Source organism: Ascaphus truei, chromosome 2 (genome assembly GCF_040206685.1).
Source record: "Ascaphus truei isolate aAscTru1 chromosome 2, aAscTru1.hap1, whole genome shotgun sequence".
Lineage (NCBI taxonomy): Eukaryota > Metazoa > Chordata > Amphibia > Anura > Ascaphidae > Ascaphus > Ascaphus truei.
In genome coordinates this window covers 202371719-202391439 of record NC_134484.1, presented here as the reverse complement: position 1 = coordinate 202391439, position 19721 = coordinate 202371719, and the positions used below count along the sequence as shown (strand labels likewise).

The 19721-nt window shown below is 46.2% G+C and overlaps 1 protein-coding gene across 3 annotated transcripts in view; it reads left to right on the top strand.

Moving 5' to 3' along the window:
* Positions 1-14686: 14686 nt before the first annotated feature.
* Positions 14687-19721, top strand: part of LOC142487111 (serpin B10-like) — a 34234-nt gene continuing 29199 nt past the window's right edge. Inside the window, exons 1-3 of one of the 3 annotated variants that reach the window (XM_075585832.1) lie at positions 14688-14869; positions 15485-15671; positions 17260-17307. In XM_075585832.1, the coding sequence (XP_075441947.1) occupies positions 15504-15671; positions 17260-17307 (216 nt within the window). In that variant the 5' untranslated portion in view covers positions 14688-14869; positions 15485-15503. Of the gene's footprint in view, positions 14870-15484; positions 15672-17259; positions 17308-19721 lie in introns of all 3 variants that reach the window. The other 2 variants (XM_075585833.1, XM_075585834.1) reach the window with 2 other exon arrangements.

Sequence of the window (19721 nt, the reverse complement as noted above, 5' to 3'; positions counted from 1 at the left end):
TGCATTTTATTTTCTGTAAACCTATTTTCTTCTTTCTCTGTTGCTGTTGCTGTCAACTAATGCCCCCGTGAGCCAAAATTCCCAGTCTTTGTTAATATTGCTGCAAGGCTTTCTAACTCTGACAAACCTACTGTGATTTTACAAAACTTTAACATCCCTATTGAAAACCCCAATGCCTCTTCATTGCTCCCAACCTCTCTCTTTGGTCTTTACCGGTGAACCAATTCCAGCCACAGAGCTTGACACTCATCACTTGGACTTGTGTTATTCTCATTTTTGCCCCATTTTTAACTTTTCTAACTTACTCTTCCCTATATCCGATCACCAAAGCTGTTATCAATTCTAAGTAGTTAAAAACAGTGTGGAGTGGGTGGACTTTGCTGCCATTATACAATTCCACGTTTTGTACCCCAGTAGGATTACAAAAGTGTAGTTGCCAAAATTCATGAGTAGGTGAAGTCTTCAAGATTACAAAGCACAAGATTAAGACATCTTATTTCCAACAAAAGGGCACTACATAACTATGTCTACGGTGGATCTTCCTACTAACAAAAACTATTATTGCTCCTAAGTAAGCCATATTCTATACAAATTATACCACTGGATTTGATGTAAACTTTGAGACTTCATCCAGTTTAAACCTGGCTGAGTTTTGATGTACATAAAAGGAAAAAATTATACACTGAGGCGCATAATTTGATACATCTCATTAAAACAAAAAAACTTTGACTCAAATGAAAATGTATTTTTACGGCATCTCTTTTATCATCAATATTGGTATGATACATAGCCACTAAATGTATAAATAAAGTTACTGCACTTCAGATAATGTCAAATAATAAGGAATTGCAGTCACAAATATGCCCTATACTGTTACATATTCATGTTTATGGCCATTACTTTTTTTGTATGATTGGATTAACTGAAATACCAATGAACCACGTACTTTATTGTAGCTAGTAATTTTCAAATGAAAGAAAATACATTCGGTACAATATTTTCTATAAAAGGTTTACAAAATGCTGTAACCTCAGATCATGCAAGCTTCCGTTGTTTAGTAACAGTTTGACCAACGCATTGTTTACATCATGTTGTAACAGACTTTTTACTGTAACCTAGATTTGTTGTACAGTAGGTTGTAATATCTTTTAAAGAACCAATATAAAAGAGCCCTTTATAAATAAAACTGCTATATTCTGTACAGTGCTTACATAACCTTATGTCTATTCTTCAACTGTATCTGTGAGGTTTCTTAAGCTCTTTTCCCTCTTTAATATACTGTATATAGAACTGTCGTGTCGCCCAAAAAGATTCTCCAAACAAAACAGTGGAGGATATCTTTGACTTCATTCATTTCATTCATTTAAAACCCACCTTAAGACACACTTGCTTAGAGAAGCATATGAGTAGCACTCTGGCAAATAATATACACAATACATAAAGTTTGGCCCCCTGCAGACGTACTTACCAGAATGCCCTCCTACTGTCTCTGTACGTTCTCCCTACCAATTAGATTGTAAGCTTTTCGGAGCAGGGATTCCTCTTGCCCAATGTTACTTTTACGTCTTATGCACTTATTCCCATGATGTGTTATTGGTAGTTATTTGTTATTTATATGATTGTCACGTGTATTACTACTGTGAAGCGCTACGTACATTAATGGCGCTATATAAATAAAGACATACATTCAAAGACATACATACATTCTGCTACTACAGTATACTCTATTCAAGGTGAAGCCTTATTGAAAAAAGATTATCATAAAATACCCATTATTTTAAGCAGCGACTTTAACATAAACTTTGACTCTGAAGAAGCACTGCTGCTCATTACATTCATGCAAGAAACATTCAGTTTAACGCTCAACACCAATCCAGCCATTCCAAATACAAGATCAGGTTCCACCATTGATGCAGTCTTTCAACTTCATTTAGATACTTTACAATCCAAAATATATGCATCTTACTTTAGTTATCAAAAGTTTAGTCATTGTATTGTGTATTCCACCTGATACAAGGGAAATTTCTGCAGAAAAATAAATAAAATAAATTATACTCTACAATTTCAGTGACAAAACACAAATAAGTTTCACTTAGAATTAAGTCAGTATGACATTCACAATTTTCACTTCCACATTACATATCCATCACCCCAATCATTATTATATTCACCAATTCACAATAGGTTATTAATTTCACCTTTATCACCTTTAACATTTAACCTTCATAAGACATCAAGTTAGTATGACATTCATAACCTTCACTTCCACACTGCATATTTATCACCCCAATCATTATTATATTCACCAATTCCCAATGGGTTATTAATCTCACCTTCATCACCTTTAATATCTAAACTCCATTTACTTTTATCATGTTTTGAATTAACATTAGATTAAATAATACATATCTTTTTTTGGGGCAACCCCTATTCTAAGACACATTTTTAAATTCTTTCCTTATATTATTTTTTTCACTTAAAGATAACCACCAATCATTACTAAAAGATCATTAAAAGAGACACAAAACTCTCTACATATATGCAATTTTATTTGTTTATTATAATAGAGATTTATGGCACAATATAATTCTTACACTTCTTATATGTAGCCCTTGGAGGCACAATTCACACTTTCAATGCAACCCTTTGGCATGATTCCAACTTTCACTAGGTAGGAAACCCACACCCGGCCACGAATAGGAAACCCGAGAGACATCCATTAGGATATACAAATGCGCAGCATACGTAGGACTGCGCGCGCATCTTTACCCTTCAACAATTAAGGAACTTTATTGAGACGCAACACGGACAATACAAAGGATTCAACGAGGGCGTATGGCTACATAGCCTATGCCAGGATGCATACGCAACCCTCAATACCACTCCCCTTCAATTCCGGAAACTTTATTGACATACCAAATTTCGCACACGCGCGACGCAATAGAAGATGGGATGCGCGCGCAACATGAAAGATGGCGACGTCCAGTCGCATTAGAGACATGAGAACGGGACCGCACCCCGATCAGGATTGGATAATGCCTCAATAAAAAGGACAAGTAACAGTCGGTCTTGATCCACAGAGCCTGAGGAAGTCCAGTTCCGGACGAAACGCGTTGCTCTTAATGAATCAGAGACATTTCACAGCACATCACAGAGGAGGCAGAGGTGTAGTTGTAGCTCCCCATCCGGACGTGGAAGGCGAGACCCCCTACTAATATACACCACCCTACCACCCCTTGCTTTTACTTCCCCACAGAAGCCTTTGGTTTCTGCTTTTATACTTTTATTTCTTTTTTTAATAAAGTTAGTTTTTTACCCTCCAGACCATAGTGTCTTATATTCTGTTGCCTAACCCATCTTCAGCTTCAGCTACACGAGAACTGTAAGCACAAAGAAATCGCTAGGAATGTGTACTCACACTGGCCCGTGTGAGTATTGTGTTGTATATACACTTTATATCTTTGTCCCCACACCTGTATCACCATTTGCTACCAATTGGGTTACATCCCTAATGGGCAGAAACAAGATACCAAGATAAGAATACACTCACATTAGCCCGTGTGAGTGCTAAAGTATACTGTTTTATTTCAATGATCTATTTATACCCCATCCTCCCCCTCATCTACGTTTTATATACATATGACTTAATCCTATCCTCTTTTTTGTTTATATGAGAGGAAATCCCCCTGGAGCGGAACATTGAACCAACGAAGTAAGCAGTATACACGACAAGAAGAAGAACGCACATCGCAGAGAGAAAAGCATCATTGCAAGATCAACTGGACTCCCAAAGAAACCTTGAAGCGACTGAGCTTACACAAGGCCGTGTAAGTTATATTATATTATTTTTACCCTTTTCCCACACATACACAATTTATGTATGTTTACCCTTTAAGATTGGTTATCAGCCACCTGAGCCATTACGCTTGCTCGGGTCTAACCGCTATATCCTATTAAGGGTGAATTACTAGATACATTACACTGCCTGTTTCCCACAACTGTGCTCCCCCATCCTTTTTGTATTCAAGTTGATGGTGAGAGGCTGCTGATGGGGCACTTAGAAAATATTCTGGCCTTTTTCCTGGCTGGGATTGATGCCGGGGGTCTCCTGAGCTGATACCATTAATACCAGCACCGGAGCCCCCCGGCATGCATCCGAGGCAGGAAAAATGCATTTAAAGCCCACTTCATTACCTTAGCGGCTAACCGCTAATGCAATGAAGGGGTTAAACAGCCGTGCCAGGTTTATTGTGGGTAGCGGGGGTGGGTGAAGGGGGTATTTGGCCCTTGTTGTTTGTTTAGGGCTTGCGGGGGGGTTGCGGGTGCGCTTAACCCCTTCACGACCGTAGCAGTTAATACCGCTACGGTCATGAAGGGGTTAAACCCTCCCGCTATTCCCACAATAAAAAGAAAACACACACAACAGCCCCACACTAACTAAATAAATATATATATATATAAATAAATATATATACAGGTAAACCCCGTTATAACGCGCCTCGTTATACCGCGATTCGGTTATAACGCGGTTTTCCCGTGGCTCCCGTTTTTAAAAAACTGCACACACTGCACACACTCTCACTGCACACACTGCACACACACTGCTCATTGCTCACACTGCACACACTGCACACTGCACACACACTGCTCATTGCTCATACTGCACACTGCACACTGCACACACTGCACACACTGCACACACTGCACACTGTACACAGCACACACTCTCACTGCACACACTGCACACTGCTCACACTGCACACTGCACACTGCACACACTCTCACTGCACACACTGCTCATTGCTCACACTGACACACACTGCACACACACTGCTCATTGCTCACACTGACACACACTGCACACTGCGCACACACTGCTCATTGCTCACACTGACACACACTGCACACTGCACACACACTGCTCATTGCTCACACTGCACACACTTACACACACTTACACACACTTACACACACTTTCAAACACTTACACACACTTACACACACTTACATACACTTACACACACTTACACACACTTACATACACTTACATACACTTACACACACTTACACACACTTTCACACACTTACACACACTTATACACACCTAGACACACTTACGCACACTTAGACACACCTAGACACACTTACACACACAAGGCACACATAAACACACACAGTTTCTCTCCCATATACTGTATACTGTACATACACACACACTCTCTCACTCTACACAGACGGGGGGTGGGGGGAGGTCGGAACAGAGGAAAGACCGCGACCAGCACCACCACCCGCCCCCCCCCCCTTCTCCCCCCCCTCCTCCCGCACAGGCAGCGGGGACAACGGTGGGGAGAAGGTAAGCGGAGACAGGGGGAAGCGGGGTCCGGAGGGACATCAGCACTCCCATCTCCTTCCCCGCGGGCTGTCATGCAGTGACAGGGGAAAGTGGGGTCCAGAGGGACATCAGCGCTCCCATCTCCTTCCCCGCGGGCTGTCACGCGGTGACAGGGGGAAGCGGGGACTGGAGGGACATCCCCGCTCCCATCTCCTTCCCCGCGGGCTGTCATGCGGTGACAGGGGGAAGCGGGGACCGGAGGGCTCCCATCTCCTGTCCCGTGGGGTGAAGGGTGCTGCTGGGGGGAGAGGGTGATGATACGCCGATGTGGCGGCCATTTTTTTTCCCGCGACCCCGTTACTAACGCGGTGGTCTCGGGGTGGACCCCGAGAACCGCGTTATAACGGGGTTTACCTGTATATATATATATGTATTACACAAACAACACCTATACCCACCTAACATACAGTATAGTAATGGGCACAATGACTATTATCCACAAATGGATAATAGTGCATGTGTCCATTTAAAATACATACAGAACAATAAATACATTAAATACATGTAGCACTCACCCATGTCCGGCTGCCACGATGAAGGCCATCCTCATCTTCATCCTGCCCATGCCCCATCCACTTCTGCAAAACAGACACAAGAATAAAAACATCTAATGTAATGTCCCCTAACCCCTTAATCACCATAGCGGTTATTAACCGCTACAGCCATTAAGGGGTTAACCCACCATCACCCACATACCCTCCCCCACTACCCCTCCACCCCCTGAGGCCTAACCACCCTCACCCACTTCCCACAAGGGAGTCCTACCACATACCCTTGGGGCCAATACCCCCTCCTCCCACCCCACCACATACAGTACAATAATGTGCCAAATAACCATTATCCAGATAGGGATAATACATTATTTGGCCATTATTAAACACATTAACTAGCATAGTAAAAAAAAGAAAACAATAAGAAGGCCCCGTCGCCAGCATCATCCTTGTGGTCCATTGCCAAAATAATACATAGCTAATACATTGCAATGACATTCACATATCAATGAACCCCTTAATCACCTTATCGGGTACTAACCTCAAAATTAATTAAGGGGTTAAGCCATCCTGGCAATGGCAATACCACTTATCCATAACATCCTCAATGAATTAAAAAGCAATTTCCTAAACAAATCAAATGTAATAATCCAATCTAAAGCATCAAATGCCAATCCAAAGCCTCAAATGCCACTTAAAACATTGCATTTACATTGTATACATGCTGCATAAAATGTAAGCTACATGTAGACGCTGCAAATCAATGTTAACAATACAATATTTCAAATAAAATAGCATTACATCAAAAGAAGTATACAATGTAATCCAATAAAGTCACCATGAATCAATTAGCATACATGAATTACATCCCAAAACAATTAAAATAGCATCCATACCAATTACACAATTAACTATAGCAACCGTTAAAGAGAACAAGTTACCATCATACAAAATAGGACACCAAAAATTACAATATACAAAAGCAAGCCTCACCATTACCTAAAGTACAGCATAGAAGCCCAAAAATTACATCTATCTAATTATAAAATACATTGAACACACATCTATGCATAGCAGCATAGCCACAATCATTTAAAATAGTGCAAAGCAAGCTTTTAAAACACTATCATTTCTTATCTTATCTCTCTAGACATACATACATACATACAGTTGCAAGAAATGATGTACAATAAAAAAAACACATGTAAAAAGCAACAAAAAACACAGTTACATTAAATACATTTCTTTAGTTCACTTACCATTACTTGACCTACTCACCGACTCCCATTGAACAGCTTACTCACAAACCAATCCACGAACAGGCTGTGTGTCCTGCTGCAGCCAGCAGCCTGGCGGAAGTACGGGGACATGAGGGTGTGCTCGGCAGCTCACTCGGGTGGATAAGCACATCATTCGGAGGGCAGTGTTTGGCGCATCACTGGGGTGTATGTGTGTGTATGTGTGTGTGTCAGTCAGTGTATATGTGTCAGTCCGTGTATGTGTGTCAGTCAGTGTGTGTGTGCGTGTCAGTCAGTGTGTGTGTGTGTGTGTGTGTGTATGTCAGTTAGTGTGTGTGTGTCAGTCAGTCATTCACACAGTCAGTGTGTGTGTATGTCAGTCAGTGTGTGTATCAGTCATTCTGTCAGTGTGTGTCAGTCAGTGTGTGTAAGGAATCCACTACTGGCTTTGACTATAGCCTTGCAGAATCATGCAGTTGCAAGCTTCCCCTGGCAATCAAAGGCACATGTGCTGCCTCTCAATTGCAGCTTCTGTCCTGTGCTACATCATTGGAGGAATACTCACACACCCTCCTCCTGTGATTGGATCTCCGCCCTTTATATTCTAGGCATTGGCACTGAACCAGCGCCGAGCATAATTTCCTACCTGGACGTTACTGTCTCTGCCACAAACCGCCCCAGGCCTCACTCCAAGTGTTCTTACCTTCAAGTTCCTGAGTATCCAGAGGCCTGTTCCTGGACGTCTGTGCTGAAGCGTTGTTTGCCAGCACTGGCCTGCTGCTATCTCCTTGCAGTGGCCTGCCCTGGACGTCTGTGCTGAAGCGTTGTTGCCAGCACTGGTATCTGCTGCATTCCCTCCTAGCAGTGGCTACCCTTTCTGTTCCTGCGGACTGCTACTATCCTCTTGCAGTGGCCTGCCTTGGACTTCTGCGCTGAAGCGTTGGTTCTTCCCGACGCTGCCCAGCGGTGAACTTCGGCCAGCCTGCTGTCTCCTCCTGCTGAGATCGGCGTCATGGGCCGAGGCCGCTCCTCGCGCAGAAGCCACCCCCGCGCTCACGCTCCTAAGCTGAAGCGGGGTACTCCTGACTTCCTGTTGCCGAACTCCTGCTTCATTAATGACGATGCTGCCTTCTCCAATCCTGACCCTGCGATGTACGACTATGAACTGCGCACTCCGGATCAGTCTGCGTGGACTAATGTCGGTGATTATATAACCCCACCTCAGCCCCGCGGTCCGGTCCCGGTTTGTGGCGAGCATCGGCGTAACAGTGTGTGTGTGTGTGTGTGTGTGTGTGTCAGTCAGTGTGTGTGTGTGTGTGTGTGTGTCAGTCAGTGTGTGTGTGTGTGTCAGTCAGTGTGTGTATGTGTCTCAGTCAATGTGTGTATGTGTCTCAGTCAGTGTGTGTATGTGTGTCAGTCAGTGTGTGTATATGTGTGTGGGTCAGTCAGTGTGTGTGTCAGTCAGTGTATGTGTCTCTCTCTCTGTGTGGTGTGTGTCTCTCTGTCTGTGTCCTGCCCCCCCCCCCTCTCTCCTGACTCCCCCAGCCCCCGGCAGAGCTGCGGACACGGGGGGCTCTGTCTGAGCCTCCTGTGCAGCCACCCCCCCCCCCCCACGGAGATACATGACCGGAACAGGCCCCACTATCTCGCCCCTGGCGGAGCTGCGGACATGGCTGCTGTCCTGCTGCAGCCAGCTCCCCAGCGGGGGTACGGGGCCACAGGGGGGTACTGAAGGGCACGGTAACGCATGTGCGCATGCTCAGCACACTTCCTCCCCCCACCCCCTGGTGGTGCTGTTGGGCATCATCACTGACTTCCATCTCAATCAAATGCATTCACGCTGCTAAAGAAGTTTCACTTAAAAAACACGCCTGTGGGTTTTTGCTTGATGTGCAGCTTTAAGAAAGCCCAGTTGCATACTATAGTGTAAGTCAAGTACTTTGCAAGTGTAGCTCTGCTTCCTAGCGAACACAGGCCACTACCATATGCTGTATTACCTGTAGGCTCACATGGTCTGAGCCTCTGCCACGGAGAGCCTGGGGTACACACAATATCTAGAACTTGGTGCAACTTCCTCCACCTGTGACAGCTTCCGCCCAAGGGGAAGTGGGTCTTCGCAGGACTTATATACAACACACACACACACACAGCAATATCCCTTAACCAATTAACTTTACTTGCATGTACCATATGGATTATACCAACAGGTGTCCCTCCCTAGAGGAGACACTATACTCGGCGTCTCGTTGAACGCTCACCCTCCCTTCTCCCTACACCGGGTGATCCCACCCCGTGTCCAGTTCCCCTTGGGAATAGTTCTCCCACCCTCAAGTGAGTCAATGAATGTGTATGAGTGAGACTGCGCAGCCACTGTGTCCCGAATGAAGGATGGTACCGTTGGTGCACTTTAGAATTACCTGCCGGGCACTCCAGTACCCGGTGCGGCTACAATCTTCACAAAGGATCAGCAAGGTGTAGATCACGTCACCCGTAGGTGTCTAGGGCGATTCTACCCAGACACGCTGCGGCTCGATAGCGGGGTCTGAGCCCAGACCTCCCGCCAACTTAGAACTGTCCCAGTGGTAATAATGTGGCAATAAAGGAACCGGAACCTAACTATGGCCAGTCCCTAGCTCTGCTTGTGTCTACGGGGACTCAGGGCCTAACTGGGCCTGGGGCATGCGGCCTACGTAGGGGGCGGTCTTCTCTCCCCACACCGAAGCTCATTCTCCTCTCCAACCAACTCTGACCTCTCGTGCGTGCAAACACTTCCTTTTCCTCCTGGTCTCGCACCTCATTGGCCCAGGCGCATCACGGGGACCCGCGGGGGCTGCTGGGACTCGTCGTGCTCTACCTCCTTCGCGGGCTTTCTCTCACCCTCGCTCTGCGCATGCGCAACCTCTGCTAGGCTAAGTCTGTGCTGGCGCCAACCACAACATGGCGGCTCCCTTGCGCGAAACCTCCGTTATCGGAATGTTCCCTAACTGCAACATTCCCACCCATAACAACAAAAGGGTGGAAAAAGGGGATCCCGGCTACATCCTCCTCCCTGCGGATTCCAACGTCCCCGCTTGGACGATACCTTTGAATTGGTACAACTTTATATAATGAAAAATTGTATAACATAAGACATATCCCTCTCTTAAATCAGATTGTACATTTCACTGAACATCACAATTACTGATTGTACGCGGCTGCGGGCCCACTGCTGAGCCTCATAGTGGGGTGCCCCAAACTGATCATAGGCCATCCTCATGGGAGGTTGCCCGTTCCTTTGGCTTCGCCTTAACAACTGTTCGGTCACCCTCTTGGGGGAGTGACTATTTTGGTCTTGAACCTCGAGCTCTCCCCTTGAGGGGGTTACAGTGTCTAAAGTATCCCGACTTGGTGCAAAACATGGGCTTAGTGGGTCCAGCGATGAATTTTCCGGAGCCACCCCCTGGGGCGAGCGCTCCCGTAGCCCTTTACCCGAAGCTCCGCCGGGAGGTGCTTTCTGTGGAGGGCCCCTTTGAGAGGTACCCTCTTGTGGATCTTCCGGAACATAGGAGTTCCCTGACTCTTCTTCCGTGGATATCTCCCCATCCAATGAGGATGACGGCCATTCCACATCCCCCTCCTCTACTCGGGGAATAGGGAGTAAATGATTCCGATGCCAGGTCTTCACCTGGCCCTCCGAGTCTTTAATGCGGTAGACTGGAAGGCCGGGCATTTGAGAGGCGACTTCGTACACTCCCTCCCGCCATTGGTCAGCCAACTTATGTTTCCCTGGTACTCCCAAGTTACGGAGAAGCACTGCATCACCAGGTTTAATGTCTCTGTGTTTAACTTTATGATCATACCGCCTTTTATTCCCGGCATTCAGCTTTTCGGTGGACTTCTCGGCTTGTAGGTAGGCCCGTTGCAGATTCTCTTGCAATCGCTGCACATAGCGGAAATGTGTAGTATTATGCACTCCATCGGTGGAGACTCTCAACCGTATGTCCACAGGCAGTCTAGCTTCTCGGCCGAACATGAGAAAGTATTGCGAGAACCCGGTGGAGTCGTGTCGCGTGCAATTGTAAGCATGCACTAATGTTTCCACATGCCGACTCCATTCAGTCTTTTCCACCCCCGTTAACGTGCCTAACATGTCTAGTAAGGTACGGTTGAATCGTTCCAGCAGTGCATCCCCTTCGGGGTGGTATGGAGTAGTGCGGGACTTATTGATATGCAAGAGTTTCAGCAGTTCTTTGATTAACTTGCTTTCGAAGTCTCTTCCTTGATCTGAGTGGAGGCGTTGAGGAAGCCCATAATGCATGAAGTACTTCTCCCAGAGCACCTTGGCCACCGTAATGGCTTTTTGATCTTTGGTCGGAAAGGCCTGGGCGTATCGGGTATAATGATCCGTGATGACCAACACATTCCCTATGCCACGGCTATCAGGTTCGATACACAAGAAGTCCATACATACTAAGTCCATAGGTACCGTACTTTTTAAGTGGCCCATTGGGGCGGCCCAGGTGGGTAAAGTCTTCCTCTGAATACACCGCACACACCGTCAGCAGTGTCAGCAGTGTCACCATCAGCAGTACTAATTGTCGTCTGTTCGGGTGATTATGATACTCCACAACTCGGTATAGCAAATTGTCTCGTATTTCAAATTTGTCAGCTTCTCGCATTAATAGTCTTCCTACATCCCCCGGTGTCTGTCGGAGGAGGGCCGGGTGGTTTTGTCGGATGGCATAACGAATGGCCCCTGTGACCGGGTCTTGTTCTTGGTATCGTACCATGTCTTTCCAGGCTATGATCTTGTCTGGAGTAACATGCATATCACTGGGGTCTCGATAGGCTTCCGGGATAGCGTTTGCCGTACACCCTAGAGAGTCAGCCACTCGTAATTCAGAGAATGCCACTTGGTCATTGACTATGGCAGCTGTACAACATAGGGCCCTTATTCCGGGTCCCGGAATTTCTTCTCACTGATCTTCATTGGGGGTAGTGGCCAGCCCTGGTCGCCTAGACAGGGCATCCGCTCCAATGTTCAGGGGGCCTGGCTTGTATTTCAAGGTGAAAGTGTAATTGAATAGAGCGGCCAACCAGAGATGCCCGGCCGCGTCGAGTTTGGTGGAGGTCATGATGTATGTGAGGGAATTATTGTCGGTCCGTACCTCGAATGACACACCGTACAAGTAATCACGAATTTGTCCACAATGGCCCACTTGAGGGCCAAGAACTCGAGTTTGTGCACGGGGTAGTTCTGCTCACTGACAGTAAGACTGCGGCTGATATATGCTATAGGTCGCAATCCCTCTGGATATTTTTGATGTAATACGGCTCCTAGGCCGATGAGGCTAGCATCCACATGTAATATATACGGTTGTTCAGGGTTGGCATAGGCCAGCACAGGGGCCACAGTCAGACTCTGTTTCAGATCCGTAAATGCTTGTTCACACTCGGGTGTCCATTTGTCCCCGAAGGACTGTCGGGCAGGTGTGGCCTTCCGGCCTGTGTCCTCCGGATATATTTTGAGGAGGCCGTTGAGGGCTTTGGCCCATCTGGAGTATCCCTCCACAAAACGCAGAACCACAGGAACGATCGCAACTCCCCCAAATTGTCATGGCGGGGCCAATTGACAACAGCTTCTATCTTGGCGGGGTCTGTGGCAATTCCCTCGCCGGATACGATGTGTCCAACGTAAGTCACCGATGTCCGGCAGAAACGGCATTTATCCAAGGAGAGTTTGAGCCCTTCTTGCGCTAATCGGTCAAGTACTTTCAAGAGTCGAGCCTCGTGCTCTTCCAGTGTTTTCCCGAAGACTATAATGTCGTCTAAATACACGAGGCATTCTTGGGGGTTCAAGTCACCTAGAGTCTTCTCCATTAGCCGCTGGAAGGTGGCGGGGGCACCACATATACCTTGAGGCATACGGGTGAATTGATTGAACCCTAGGGGGCACACGAACGCCGTTTTCTCTTGATCCTCCGGGCTCATAGGTACTTGATAGTAGCCGGACTGAAGGTCCAGTACACTGAACCATTGGCTCCCATGTAGGGTATCCAAGATTTCTTCTATGCGGGGAATATTATACTGGTCCGGTACCGTTCGATTGTTCAGCGTCCGGTATTCAACACATAACCTCACGGTCCCATTCTTCTTTCGCACGACCACTATGGGTGAGGCGTAAGGGCTTCGTGATTCCGTGACAATTCCGGCCTCTTCCATTTCATTGATCGCCGCTCATACATCCTCTACGTCCCTAGGGGCTAGCCGACGGGAACGCTCCCGGAAGGGTTTGGTGTCAGTCATCCGAATGGTGTGTTGGGCGTTGCGGCTATCCCCCACATCCATTTCACTAGTAGAGGATACTGATCTTCTTTCTTCCAGCAGTACTCATAATCGTTCTTTCCAGGCGTCCGACAGTTCGGATGAACCAAAGTCAAAATCTAACGGCGATCCGGTTTCATCCACTCGGGTAGTCTTTACCTGCATGGCTTCGCCCACGAGCTGACAGGGTAAATTTTCCCTATTCGCTGTCCCTCGTCGATGGCCATGGGGAAGGGTGAAAGATTCTGCACCATCACGTAAATTCGACTGGGAATGGCAGTTGGCCAATCCCGGAATTCCGGCACTAGCCGATAACCTCGGCGGACATCTTCTTCGGGTGTGCTTTCTAAAGAAAACAGCTGCTCTTCATCTACTCGTTCAGCGTAGGCACACCAGGCGGGTACCCTCTGTGTCTCGCGGGTAAGAGTCTGGTCAACCCTCCCCGTCCGCAGAACAACAGTCCGTAGTCCTCCGTGGGGGGTGGAGGGGGAACTGGATCCACCTGGACTTTCTGCAACTGTAGGCTGGACATGGGCAGTTCATTAGCTTCGTGTAGGTAGGCCCGGATGATGGCTTGTACAATGTCCGCATTCTGCCTAGGATGATCGGGTACTTAGGTGTATCTTTGGGTTCGGGGCACACCAAGGCGTCCACCTTCATGGGGTGAGACTTCCCCGTGTTGAGCTGCTGTATCTCCAGATCCACGGTCACCAGCCCGTCGATGGGGTAGTCTTCATTGCTTAAGCCTCGTACCTTGATATGCCCTGCCGCTCTCAGAGGCCGCTTCTGGAGATGTCGATCATAGAATCCCCGCTATATGATGGTGACTTGCGACCCCGTGTCCAGTAGTGCAGAGGAGTAAATCCCGTCCACTAACACCTGGATCAGCGCCACCGGTCCCACGCGGTTACCTTCCTCTTCGGGGTCCTCGCTACTTTGGGTGGACACCGGAGTTTCTGGGCCGACCGCATACACCCCGCAGACCATGGTCTGGGGCGTGAACTTTTTGGGGGACGGGCTTCGGTGGCGAGACTCTCCCATCTGACAATCATATGAGATACGTCCTTTCTTCCCGCATTTGTAGCAGGACATATCCCGGGGTGGGGTACGGCAGTCATACGGAGGCGAGGTTCTTCCCGCGTATTTTGGCCGTTCGGGACCTGGTTTGTCTGGTGAGTCCTCCTTCTTTTCAGCACTTCCTTTTTGCTTGGTGCTTGGTTATTTATAATAAAGAGTCATTCTCATTTTATAACATAATGAAGCCTGTGCATCGATTGCTTGTAATTTTACACTCTTAGCAAATACGCCTGTAAATTTGCCAATAAAATAAGGGTACTGTACATAGGGAACTAAAAAGAGGAAATATCTTTAAGGAGTATATATTGCTTTATTCCATGCAGGAAGTATATTATTCTGGGCTAGAGAATCAACTTCATTAACACAAGGTATAGTAATGGACATTTTGTGCTACTATATAGTGAATGTAAATTTTGGAATTGCATTTTTTTTAAACTTGCAAAAAGTATTGTTTTCAGTTATTTGTAATCAAATTATTTCACAGTTATATTTTCTTCACTATGAGGATTGTAAAATTATTTTTAGTCTACAGACGTTTTTTTGTTTGTTAAAAACAAAAACGTAATAAAAAAACCCTCATCTAAAATGCATGAGTATTTTGGCAAATATTTGCATTATCTTTAACACTAATTTTGTATTTCTTATATGCACACGTAGTTTCAAATTACATTATAAATAGGGATTCCAGTGTTTTCCAGTGTTTTCATTTTGCTAAAAAAAAAAAAAAACAGTGGTGCTCAAACTGGGTCCTCAAACGCAGGTGGCTCAGAAAACAGACACACAGGATTGAAATGTGTCAATTTTTTCCTGTCAACCCTGATAAACACCTGTTAAGCCACGGATTGAGCCCCGTGTGCTGAAGCAGGGATATCTTTAAAACCTGACCTGTTGGTGGCCCTTGTGGACTCAGTTTGAGCACCTGTGATGTATAGAAACAGTTGTGACAAGAAATATACAAAAATGTATCAATGTGTTCTCTAAAGATTGCTGAAGATTAAGACAATGGAATCACTGATTGCATCGAACACCACCTTTGCTTTGGATCTTTACAAAAAACTAACTGAGGGCAATGCAGACCAGAACATATTTTTTTCTCCTTGGAGTATCTCATCTGCCCTGACCATGGTTTATCTTGGTGCTAGAGGTAATACCGAGTCCCAGATGGCTCAGGTAAGTAAGGCTTTTTACTAAAGTGATGGGCAATTGGTACTGACAGTGGTCCTATACATTTCTATTGGATTAGCATGTCCTGAGTTACAGTACAAACAGTAAAACATTCATGAATAAACATGCCGATAGAGTAGACATGACAACTCTCACTGATTTTTTTTGTAAGTCCTATTGATTTGGAGTCAGACTCCCTGATAGTGAGCATCAGTGGACTCATAGACTTTAGCACTTTGGGTGACCCAGGACATAGCCACTATATCACAGGGTCTGGCACTTCAGGGCCCCAATGATCTAATGGCTACGCTATGCCCTTTAAGTGTTCGTTTTGTAGGGGAGTTCCATAGGAGCGCAGAACATGATCTGAAATACAGGTCCTAATTACGTGTCCTAATTAAGGTGCACTGCTGTGATCACATGATCATGATTTGCTCTGGTGTCACGGTCCCTCCCAGAACCAAAGGGTTAATGGAGTCTCACTGATATAAAATCAGTACAATTTCATTAAAATTAAAAAATTTGGTCCAAAACCCTAAAATGTCATAGTGACACTTCTCAGAATTTTACAGTTCTATGTGGGGACTAAAGCCTAATTGAAAGTCCAGAATTGCTTGCTTCCTATAGCAACTAGGAAAAAGAACCATGGGTCAACATGCACTCAAGTGACAAACTGATGGTTAATTGAAATAAGATACAACTTTTATTATGCACAAAATAAAATACTAATATGTATTTCTAAATAAAAGAAAATAAAAAATCAATGAAAAAAACAATGATATGCGTGTAAAGCTCGTTAAGTGGGTGGTCTATGTACAGTATGTGGGTGGATAAGGAATTTGTGGTAATTAGTCTTGCAGTATGACTACACCACTGTGTATATGCTTACTTCAAATAAAGATCCTCCTGCTGACACAATACAGTAGGATTCATTGGTACTGCCTGAATAGGCTATATTGTGGCAATAGGCCTTATCATTATAGCCTAATTATATCTCCCTGTGATAGACCTTATGCTGTGTACATTAGCAATTACTGTATATCAATGAATACTGCCTTTAGGGCTGTTTGGTAATTGCAGCAATATCACTCTCCTACACTGAAATGAAATCGTGTACATTGTACCCTCATTAAAGCAATCAAATACCTGTATAGTGCCTCAGAGGTTATTCTGTAAAGGCAACGAAGCAATGCAGTTACTACCATTAGTAACTTGGAGTCTGTGTACTGTAGCTTCTAGTCCTGGATATAGTTTGAAACCTGCATCTGTCCTCTAGGCTAGGTTGTGTGTCACTGCTAATAGAATCAAGATGTAATGCACTGCAAGAACATTAATGGTCTAGTAGTGACCAGAATTCATTGCTTGCTTTCTCCGTTAGGAGAATGGTAGAAATCATTGCTTGTGTTAGTTGAACTTGCCATATAGTATAGAATCTGCAATATGGGTGCAAACCCAGGATCAGGTTTCTAAAATAAAGACATTTAAAGTCCTCTTAAAAACTACAATACACTTCCATGAACTGTAATTTCAGGCTAATTGTATGGGATTTAGTACCACCCATGCACTGCAAACATGTCCCTGTATTTATTTTTAGGTTTTGCACTTCAGCAAAAGTGGAGGTACGAAAGGCTGCCATTCAAAGGTAAAATATTGACTTATATTTCATACAGAGTCGCTGAATATCGGAAATCTGAATAATGCCTCAGACCTAATGCACAATCTGTAAAGACATTAACATCAAAGCCCAGCAAAAAGAAGCAAAAGTTGTTTCCCGCACATAACAGGATGATATGCAAAGAAATATACTGACATCTGTTGAATAGGAGCAAAAAGATACTTGAATGAATACTGTATACACGAGAACAAAAAGTAGCACAGACAGAAAAATATATAATTATATGATGGTCTAAAAGGGCACACAATAGAAATAGTATACAGTATAACTATTAACGCCAAACCAATTCAGAATGACAATGTATATATCGGAAAAGTATGATCAGTAAATACATATATACAGATCATCTTACTGTGTAAGTAATAATATAAACTATGAAACAAGGATACTAATAAACAGTGGCGTAACCTCAATTTTTGGGCCCCACCCCCCACAAAGATTTTAAAGGACCCCAAATAAAAAATGTTAAATAAATCTAGAGATTTTACAAGGGGCCCTCCTCTCTTTCTCCTACATTCCCCCCATTCGCACACCTTCTCGCTCTCTCACATCTATTTTCCTCACACTTCTTACACATCTCCCTCTCATTCCCCCCCCCCCCCGCTGTGTCCCTCTCTCTTCCCGTCTCTCTCTCCCTCTCTCCTCCTTTCTCTTCCTCTCTACTAACTCTCCCGCTCACGTACTTTCCCCCCTCTTTTTCTCACTTTTCCTCCCTCTCCTCCACCTTTCCCCCCTCCTTCTCATAGGCTGCGGTCCCAGTGATCACTGTGACACACGCGCCCGGTGGGGGGGGGGAGGCGGCACGTGCCCAGCGCTACCCACGATCTGCGGTCTTTAGGGAGAGAGGGAGATTGCGACGGGAGGAGGCGTGGTTGGGGTTTTGCGGGGGCGTGGCCATGACCTCACGTGGCTGGTTCGCCCTCATTGGGTGACCCGCCGGCGGGGGCGTGGCCACGCCTCCGTCGCCAGTTCTGAACTCAATTCCATTGAGTTAAAAAAAACTGCGAGTACAACGCGGCAGTGGGAAGGTGAATACTGGGCCCAGGCCCATTGAGGGGTGGTGCTTACACGCACAGTACACGCCGAGGTGTGCGCTGTAGCAGTGACTGGGACCGCAGCCTTATACCCCCTCGCTCTCTCTCACTCAATCGACCACCCTCTTCACACTCAACCCCCCACCCCCTCCTCACACTTAAGTCCCTTCTGCTCACACTCAATCCCCCCCTCTCTCTAAGGGGGCGGCCCCATTCACAAACGTTCCCTATCCCCTCAGACCACAGATCGCGGTGTAGCACTGTGCATGCGCCGCTCCCCCGCCGGGCGCGCGTGCCAGAGTGCTGACTGGGGACTCAGCCTAAGAATTGTACCTTTTGTGGGATGGGGGAGGTCTCCGTTCCCTCGGCGGTGAAGCCGAGGTCACGCAGTTGGGTGTGGAAGTTGAGCCCGACGTCCGGCGCCGACCGGTACACTGGCAGAGGGGATTACCATTGGCGTGAGGCAGGACCCCACAGCAAAGAGAGGCCATGGCAAACATTATGTTACTGTATATTCATTAATGAAAATACTGTGCACCAAGATATATATAAATTAAATAATTTTCTCATTTACAGGGTAGTTGTACAAAGTAATAGAAGATGAATAATGGCAATTAGTAATGCAGTCCTAGTGCAATAACACAGTGTACAAAAGATAAACTATATGTAGCCAGGTTCCCCTTGGCCCTTCTATGGTATTCACTCCTGCGGGGGGTGAGTAGCGGGTATCGGGCGGCTGGTGAGGTGAGCCGGTTCGTTGCGGCGCACTCAGCTAGCGGGGGCCGCCATTGTGGATATGCGTGCGCATGCGCAGTGGTCGTGCATGCGCAGATAGCGATCGGGAGCTGCGGCGGCCATTACAGAGTCACGCATGCGCAGTACGATTGCGCACGCGGCCCCAATGCACAGCAGCCTCCAGATGGACTACAATTCCCATGAGGCCTAGGGAGGCATGCACCAGGTGCCCCAGAACAGCCAATGAGGCCCAAGGATTCCCGGTAGCATGGAATGGATACTTTTTGCGGGCAGAGGGAGAGATAAGTTGGAGCAGGGAGCTGGGTAAGTGAGGGTGCAGGGGAGCAGTAGCCCCTTGCACTAGGCCAGTCACCCCCATAGGCCACAGATAACTATTACCCTTGCCCCAGCTTGTGGTTGCTTCAGAGACAGGTTGCTAGCATATACTGTGTGCGTGTATTATTATTATTGTTGTTCCTGTAAGAGGACCATCCCACTCTGGTGGGAACCCTTACAGGTGGAGGTGCTGTATCCGAATAATCAGGTAACCCCAGGCTCCCAGCAGCGGAGGTTCAGGCCTTCTGTAAGCCTATCAGTTAACGCACCACACCC